The following is an 8,792-nucleotide window of genomic DNA, read 5'->3' on the forward strand; positions in this document are numbered from 1 at the left end:
GCAATAAGCAAAATGCAACCAGAACCAGCGTTCCTCTTGTAACATATATTATGAATGTGAAAGAAGCGTTGTACCAACAGCAGGCCCAGAGGCCATTAAATGTATAACAGGGTAATAAAGAATCAAGCTGCCATTAAACACAAAGAGGAGAACAGGTCGACACCGTCACAGTCCCTGTTGAAATCACACTTTGTGCTGATCGCACATAAATAATGATGCAGGTTTCAAACAAAAAAAACTTTGCAAGTGCTTTATGTTATAGAAAAATATGTGAGTCCACTGTTTTTGTCATTGTCAGGTTCTGTCTCCTCACCTGTCGTGAACATGACCAGCTCCACCCTCGGAGCAGTGGTGTTTAGAGTGTAAACTAAAGGCTGGTATCCAGAGCCTGAGGTGTTGTGGCTGGACGGTGAGGGAAACCTCCTCTCTGCTGGACCTACAGAGACAGTCAGAGGTCCTGATGACCTCTATACTGTCAGCAGCAGAGTGACTGTGGAGAAGAGACACAGCAACAGCTTCACCTGTAGAGTCCAACAGAACAAAACCAACCAGACCAGAGAGACACACATACATGTTCCAGGTAGACACTGTTTCTAAATTTAGAATATCATCACTTAATTAAAAAGCTGAGACCTGCTTATGTTTAAATTCTATTTTGTTTTGTCTCTTATGATTTCAGATGATTCCTTTACGACACCTTCGAGTTCCAGTTCACCTGCTTCCATCTTCGTTGGTTCAGTTGTTGGCATCATATCTATTGCTGTAGCTGTCTTTGCTGTGTGGAAATGCATACGAAAAAAGATCAGTACGTCAATAATATGATATATAATTACATTTAACTACTATACTGACACTTAATTAAAACCTTAATAATATTTTATACTGTCACACTACTGTGTTATTACATTTTTATTAGTCTACATTAACACCACACTGTTATATTTCCTGTTTCTGTTTTTACAGAGACTGAAACAAACCAAGGAGCCAGTGATGCATCAGGGAAAAGAGAAAACCAATCTAACAGCTCTGAAGACCAGCCTCTCACTGAAGGAGGAGAAGAGACGGAGCAGACCAGGACACAAAATAAGAGTTCACATGCAGAGTCTGGACCTGGGAGAGATGAAGAGGAAAGGCAAACTCGGGACTCAGTTTCCAGTAGAGGAAGAAATAGAAACAGAGCAGCTAATGGCAGAGGGAAAAGTAAAACATGATCCAGGCAAGAAAGACATAAAAACTTTACATGAAGAGGAAAAGAAAAGACACGGACATCCTGTGACACTGACAGGAAAAATGAGTGAGGAATCAGGAGGAGCAAACACTGACTGAACAGTTTGGATGTATTTTATAGTTTGTTATTTATTTAGTTTTGTCCTTTTGTATTTCTGATCATCTGCAGGTCAGACTCTTCAGTGTGGCAAAAAGTGCAGGAGTTTTGTGTTTGTACCAGGTTTTGATTTTGTGTATTAAAGTTCAGGTGTTTGATTAGTGTTGTGTTGTGAGGGTGTTGTTACATACAGGGTTAGATTCAGGCTCAGGCCTGCTACAGGCTCTGCTATAAAATGCTGGTGTCATTTCTTAAAAAAACATATTTTTAATTGAATACCTGCTGTGGGTGTTACCATTCGGGTGGGGCAAGTGGAGGCTAGAATTATGTGGTTGGAGGGAAAAGGATCTGGAGGCAGCTGGAGGACAAGAAAACATCAAGTTGTCAGGCCTCTGTTGAGAAGTGTCTCTTACAGTGTTTTGTCTTTGGCTGCAGCTGCAATGTTTCTTTCTGTGGTTAGACAGTAACTTAGATCTTCAATAATTAATCACTAGTTCATTGTATATAAAGCTTCACTGACCTCAGAGCAGCAGGGAGAAGTCTTTGTCTGGGTCTAAACCTGTAAAGGAAGCAGAGGATCAGTGTGAGAGCTGCTCAGACTTGTTGGTTTTCCCCTGTTTTAATGCTTCAACCTACTGACATGCAGGAACATGACCAGCACCTCCCCAACTCAACAGGTTCACACAGCACACAGTCTCAGCTCATTTCAGTTTCCTGTAAAACACAACGTTCAGTTTTCTTTCAGTTTGTACTTTTGTGCTCTCCTCTGAATTCTGATCTTTCAGTTGGAAATTCTCATATACATACATACACATGGAGGTTGGAGCGCCCTCTGCTGGTAGGAAGCGAAAGAGCAAAGAGAGAAAAACTGATGGTTTATTTTCTGGAGTCACACACACAACACAGTCAGAAAAAAGTCACACACACTTTTGTAGCACTAGTTCCCAGCAGGGGGCAGTGGAGGATTTGATATTTGTGTTCAAACATCAGTCAGTTCCTGTTCATAAAATCTACACATTCTGATGCATTCATCACAATCATCATCAATCTACATCCTGACTGAAAATCATTCTATAGATCATTAAATGTTGTGAGTTAAACACTCAGTGACTGTAATATCTATCTATCAGTTCAGACAGATGAACCACAGAGGATTCAAACCTGCAGCAGCTCTGTTCTTCTAAACAGCATCAGCAGACGTGTGAACAGAGCAGACAGAACAACATGTGGTTCATCTCTTATAATAAACTGACTCTGATCTCAGAGACAGACACTGACTGTTACTCACAGGCAGACAGAAGTTAACAGACTGAAAAATCCAAGATACCATCACCAGTGTCTCTAATTTATATAAAACATACTAAATGAAATAAGACAACTTTTATTGTGAACACAAACACAGAGTTAACAGACCATGTAAAACATGTAACTGACAGGTTAAGACACCTTTTAACAGTCAACAACCTTTTCTCCAACAGCAGAGTTATTTATTTAGGTTACTGCTTTATTCTCGCTTTATCATACATCTTCACTACATTCCTTCATTAAATTCAACAACGTTGGCACCATATCACTGTTAATAACAGCCAGGCCAGTCAGCAACCAGGCCAGTTCAAATAAAAGATGCTGTACCTGAGGTTTTAAAACATATCAATGTGGACAAACTGTGACTGCTGTTGTTTAACTTGTTGAAGAGATGGCAAAATGTTTACTGTGCAGCTGATGTGATTCAATATTCAACCAAACACCTATTAAAATTATTTGACAGATAACATTCTTGTAAATATCTACAAAGCATTACAGTTTTTACTGAATGGTAACAAACTCTCAGTTAATGTTACAACACTGTGAAGTTTATTTCCCTCCTTCTTCACTCTCTGTGCTCAGTGACCTGTAAGACATATTGGAAATAAAAAGTTATCCTCTTGGTCTTTTGCTCTTGATGTACAGATGTCATAAAAAGTAACGAGTCAGATTATTAGATGTAATATAACAGACAGAGTTACCCTCAGTCGTACTGGATGGAAGAGTACTGAAGCTCCTGATCTGATAAAGATGGATCTGTAGGAGGTGAGGGAAACTCTGAATCGGAGAAGCTGGATGTCCCTGATTCTGCTTTGGAAACAAACCAAGTTGTTAGAAATGAAGAATGTGTGCTGAGCATCACTGTGTACCGTGCCCGGGCCTGTTTGAGGAGGTGGACTCAGGCACAGTTCAGTCAGACTCAGACACCGTGCTCATCTAGAGTGAACGTTAAACGTGCCTGAGTCCAGTGCAATGCGAGCACAGACCAGCAGGGGAGTAACACAGTACACAGCAAACAGGCCTGATACTTGTATCACACACAAGTGGAAGACAAGACAATCTCAAAAGACGTGTCTCCTACCTCACCAAATGAAGCAAACTAAACAAGCACATGCTCTAAAATTCAGTATAAAGTTTGGTATAAATCCAGGTTTAAGAAATACATGCGATAAAATATTCTAAAACATTAAAATAACTTAGTGACCATTTTGTTGATTCTGTGTGTCTTCAACAGTGAAGGTGGAGTGAAAAGACAGAGGCGGAATTCATCTTGATCTGAAAAAAAACATTTAAAAAGTGTTAAAGCATCATATTAAAACAGATGACAGCTGTGAGAATGATATTAAAAGAAAGAAAAACCACGCAGCAGCTACAGAGGTGGAGAGGCCTCGTACCTTTTTCTGTCTGTGGGTCTCTGCTGTGGTTTGTCTCAAGACAGATGCTCAAATTATCAGCAGCATCTGCAGCATCTAAAACAGAACAGCAGGTGTGACAGAGACGATGTGACCTTTCTAACACAGTGCTTCTCAAATATTTCTGGTTACAGCCCCAGTGTGAGACGTGACACTGCTGCTGAACTCTGAATGACTTATTTAGCACTTTATCTCAAAGTAAACGACTTTTCCTTTTCCCGTCTTTTTACCTTTTTTACGTTTCTTTTTCTTATCTTTTTTGACGACAGTGTACATGTCCTTGTTTGGATCACTCAGCTTGACCTGTAGTAAGACTGAAAGGAGGAGGAAAATAATATTTTCATGTTGCCTCCCAGTGTTTAGGTTCAGATTTTACAATGCATATTTATGAATAATAATAATCATAGCACCTAGTTGTTTCTTCCAGTAGAGCAGTCCAATCACCAGCAGCTGCAGAAACAGCACAACAGAGATAATGGCCCACAGCAGGATGTAGTAAGGATGAGGGAAAAAAACCCCTCTGCGAGGTGCTGGAAAAAATCAAAGAGACGTCAGGAAGTAGTTCCTTAAGTCATAAATCATAAATCTGTTCATCATGGAATCATTCTGACCCTACTGGCCTAAATGTACTTATTGCAACTTTTTTTAGTACTTTGTTTTCAACTCTAATTCTACTAAAATAACATTTATTTCCATTAACCACCTATAATGTTGTTCAAATTGATTTGGTCGTCTGGATGACTTGAACCGTACCTTTTCTGTCTGTGTGTTGTGTGTTTGAGTTCTCACTTTGTTTCACCGAGCCGTCAGTCTTTGGGATCCTCACTAGAATTTAAAATACAGAGTTTGTACGAACTCAGTCACTCAGCCTGAAGAGCGACTCCATTTATACATACAGCTGAACAGAGATGCTGTAGCTGCTCAAACACTGTCCCTTCTCATACTGCAGTTAATATGACTGTCTCACCTTTGACTGTGTGCCGGCTCTCTGCTGATTCTCCAGCTCCAGAGACGACAGACCCAACTGAAAAACACCATGTAGATATTTTCTGTCAGATACTAACATGACTGATACTGACATGAACTGACTGCTGTGTATAAAAGATTGAATGTACCTGTGGGGTTTGGAGCCACAGCTCTGATCATCAGTTGGCTCTCTGCTGACTCTCCAGCTCCAGAGATTTTACACTTGTAGAAGCCGTCATCAGACTTGGAAACATTTTGAATAGTCATGTTTCCTGTCGGGCTGGTCCCAACGAGGAGGCTGTCTTTATAGAAATCAGCTGTGAGGTTGGAGGAAGGGTTCCTGCTTCTGCAGCGCAGAGTCACAGCTGCTCCCTCCATCACAGGAAGAACAGGACTCTCCAGGACCACATGACCTTCTGAACAACATCACAAAATGCTTACTCAGGTAACATTTCTGATACTATATATTATTGTTCTACAGTTTAAATCTGTACAATAAACACACCAGAGACAGTGATGTTGACAGAGTTGCTTCTCCGTCCTCCTCCACCTTCACACCAGTATCCTCCACTGTCTGATTTAAAGGCATAGTCAATGGTGCAGGTCACTGTTGATGGCGCTGCACCATTCAAACATTTAGGAGTGATATCATTGACATTTCTCACTCTCCATCCTGCTGGGTCATTAAACCCCTGACAGGTAAAAGAGACTGATTCATATTGAAAGAGCTGCAGTCTGGATGGAACCATGTGAAAATCTGCATCTGAAACAAAAAGAGAAAAAGGACTTAATTTTGCCTTGAACGTAATCGTTACATTTTAAGAATAAGCAGTCAGAGAAACATGGTGAAGACAGGGATGATGTTGATGATGATGGTTTCTTTTGAGACTTTGACTGAAACAAGATAAAACCATAAATCATTTTCCTGAGGTCAGCAGTCACTTTACATTGATAGACTACAGAGGTTATTAAGGATCGGATGGTTAAGAAAAATAAAACCATCTTTAATTTTGTCCAAGCAACATAACACCACATCATCAGCAAAAAAAGGACGGACGATTGGTACACGATGAAACCTAATTTTCATTCTTGCACTTGTACTATGGCACAAGCTGCATGTGTTCCTTCAGTTTGGGACTTTAGGGTTCGATGATGAATTATTCAGGTTACATTTCTTGTATCATAAAGCATCTGTGTGTCACTTACCAGATGTCTGAGGATAACCTTGCTGCACATGTGTGACCAGCAGCATCAACACATTTATCACTAGAGAGACAAAACAGGAGAGATTCTTTTATAGTATATGTAGAATTTATATTAAATCACATATATATGAAATTATATAAACTGAAATGTTGAACAGCTGCTAAACACTAAAAATATACATAACAACAACAGGAAAGTTCAGATAGTTTGAATATTCATTTATAAATGACATGACTGGGATTATATTGTTGATTGTTATTTATAAAGAGAAACATGAAATGGTGATAAAAAGACTAATGTAGTACTCACACAGTCTGAAGCAGAGAGCTCTGACCTCCATGTCGCCTTCCTCCTGTCTGAGCATCAGACTGCACTCACACTAAATACACTGAGCTGAGAACTTCCTCTTCCTGTGCAGGTCGTCTCAGTTTCTACAACACCCTGCAGCCACACATGTTCTCTGTGTGCACACCTGAGTATCAGAAACCATACTGAAGGTTTCCTCTCCTGTAAGACACTACATTCTGACTTTGGTATCTCCCTGCAGTGGCACCAACACTGCTGCAGAAAGCGACGAACACAACCTAAACTACAATGATGTTCATTTTCCTGCAAACAATACATTCTGCCATCAGATGAACTTTACAGGTTGCTATCATCAGAAGCTGGAGCTTCACCTTTGACCTTTAACAGAAAAAGACTCTTCAGTGATTTGTCCTGTTGGGTGAAGCTGCTGTGGGCTGATGCTAAACTTGAATAAGAGGTCCCACTCTGCCCCCTGCTGGAGATCAGTCGTCTTTCTATCAGCTTACTACAACAATAAAGAAGCTCCTGGTTCACTGCCCTCAGATGTGATTGCTGCTGTAGTATTTTATAATGATGGTGGTAAACCGCCTGGCAACTGGATCAAAGTGCAGCCTTTTATTCATGTGTTAAACATTAACAAAGAAACTGAAAGCAAGCCACAATTCAGCTGAAAGAAATCCAGTTATTAGAGCTAAATGTTGAATGGTTTGACATCTGTAGTCTCACATAAGAAAAGAGGTTGAAATGTTGGTTTTAAATTAATTTCTGTAATTTCTTCTTCTGCCAATCAAACAGAAACGTCAATCTATCAGATCCACTGTTTTAGAAAGATTCTCATCCTGAAAACACTCAAATGTAAGATACTTTAAGATCTGGGTATGAAAACTACGATGTAAATCAACCCTTTTTACAACAGATCAACAGACCTGAATCTAATAGGTCGAGCGCTGGGCTGTTGTAGATAAGACTGGGCGGGCGTATGTCAGTTTACCTGTTTGTTTTATGGACTCTGAACGTGTGCAGCTCGCCGACTCTGCGGGTAAGAAATCCTTTTTAAACTGAAACTTTCCCTCAATTATTTGATGTTTAATTTAGATTTAATTTCAGAATAAAGTTTGCAGTCATATTAGATCTGTTTAACCGTGACGGGCTGACATATTAAACTCAGGATTAGCAACTTAAACAGTTACTACTCAGTTATCTGTAAGTTGACCTTCTTGTGAATTTACCTTGTGATTTACTTCAGTTTTCAGTGTTGCAAGATGTTTACCGAGACAGACAGACTGTCCTGTAGATCTCTGCTCTGCCTGATTCTCCATCATGCTGTGGTCATGCTTCTCCTAACACACTGTGATGGAGGTAATGTATCCTAACTAATGATATGCTGATAAAAGGCTGCCCTGATAGCTTAGCTTTAATTTCATTTCTAATTACCATTTTAAGGCCAGAGCTGCTGTGAATACAGAGATAATGTTACCAGCTGCACCCAGCGGGGGGCGCCACAGCCCCACAGGTCAGCTCTGTGGTGAAAATGAAAGTGAAAGTGTTGCTTGTGTTTATTGGACTGATAACGCTTGTTTAACTTGTGAGGTCGGTTAGATAACCTGTGGGTTTAGATAATGGCTGAAGCTTATCATTGACCTGCTGCTGTGTGTGGCCATGTTGAAGTGATTACAGATACTGCTGGTTTCTTTTTCAGATAAGGCTGTAGACTGGTGTTAAAAGCGATAAAAGCAAAGTAAACATTGTTTTTAGAATTGTTGTTTAGTCTTTTTTAGTCTTTTTAGTCTTGTTGTTTGAACCCTGAATAATGTGCTCATGTCAAGTTGTAACCTATTGTAATCTATTCAGCTGACTCTCAGGAGATTGATCAGCCCTCAGCAGATAGTAGCAATGGTTGGTCATGACGCCACTTTGTCATGCAAAGTGAACTCCAGAGCGATCCTGTTCAAGAGTTCCTGGAGTGGTCAAGATCTGACCTGGAGGTTTGTCCATGTGAGGCGATCTGGCAAAGACCACCTGGTTGATCAAAACCCGTCCTACAAAGGAAAAACGTCAGTGTCCACTGAAAACTGATGCAGGGGAACTTTGCCCTGCAACTGTCCAACGTGAAACCATCTGATGAGGGAACATACAGATGCTTCATCCCCAAACTGGAAATAAACTCTGAAGTGAAGCTTGTTGTTGTAATGACAGACAATTTGACATTTTTTCCCGTCTGGGGGACAGTACAGTCCTGCCATTCAAACTGGAACCTGACCAAGGCAAAAACA

The 8,792-nt window shown here is 40.3% G+C and overlaps 1 protein-coding gene and 2 long non-coding RNA genes across 3 annotated transcripts; 1 reads left to right on the forward strand and 2 right to left on the reverse strand.

The window, feature by feature from the left end:
• Positions 1-373: 373 nt before the first annotated feature.
• Positions 374-1,284, forward strand: LOC108902397 (uncharacterized). Its single transcript, XR_001964062.2, has 3 exons — positions 374-580; positions 680-805; positions 964-1,284. It is a non-coding gene; the product is annotated as an uncharacterized LOC108902397 (long non-coding RNA).
• Positions 1,285-2,689: 1,405 nt separating this feature from the next.
• Positions 2,690-3,891, reverse strand: LOC108902396 (uncharacterized). Its single transcript, XR_001964061.1, has 3 exons — positions 3,834-3,891; positions 3,331-3,436; positions 2,690-3,215 (listed from the first exon to the last, which is right to left on the reverse strand). It is a non-coding gene; the product is annotated as an uncharacterized LOC108902396 (long non-coding RNA).
• A 2-nt stretch (positions 3,892-3,893) lies between these two features.
• LOC108902395 (low affinity immunoglobulin gamma Fc region receptor II-a) lies at positions 3,894-6,943 on the reverse strand (the record flags this gene model as incomplete). Its single annotated transcript, XM_018704252.1, has 10 exons — positions 6,523-6,943; positions 6,214-6,273; positions 5,513-5,770; positions 5,157-5,423; positions 5,009-5,065; positions 4,795-4,866; positions 4,452-4,571; positions 4,272-4,355; positions 4,024-4,098; positions 3,894-3,904 (listed from the first exon to the last, which is right to left on the reverse strand). Coding segments are annotated over exons 1-10 (1,059 nt in total), but the record flags the coding sequence as incomplete, so codon positions are not given.
• Positions 6,944-8,792: the final 1,849 nt, after the last annotated feature.

The sequence above is a fragment of the Lates calcarifer genome, unplaced genomic scaffold (genome assembly GCF_001640805.2).
Source record: "Lates calcarifer isolate ASB-BC8 unplaced genomic scaffold, TLL_Latcal_v3 _unitig_4818_quiver_3594, whole genome shotgun sequence".
Taxonomy (NCBI): Eukaryota; Metazoa; Chordata; class Actinopteri; family Centropomidae; genus Lates; species Lates calcarifer.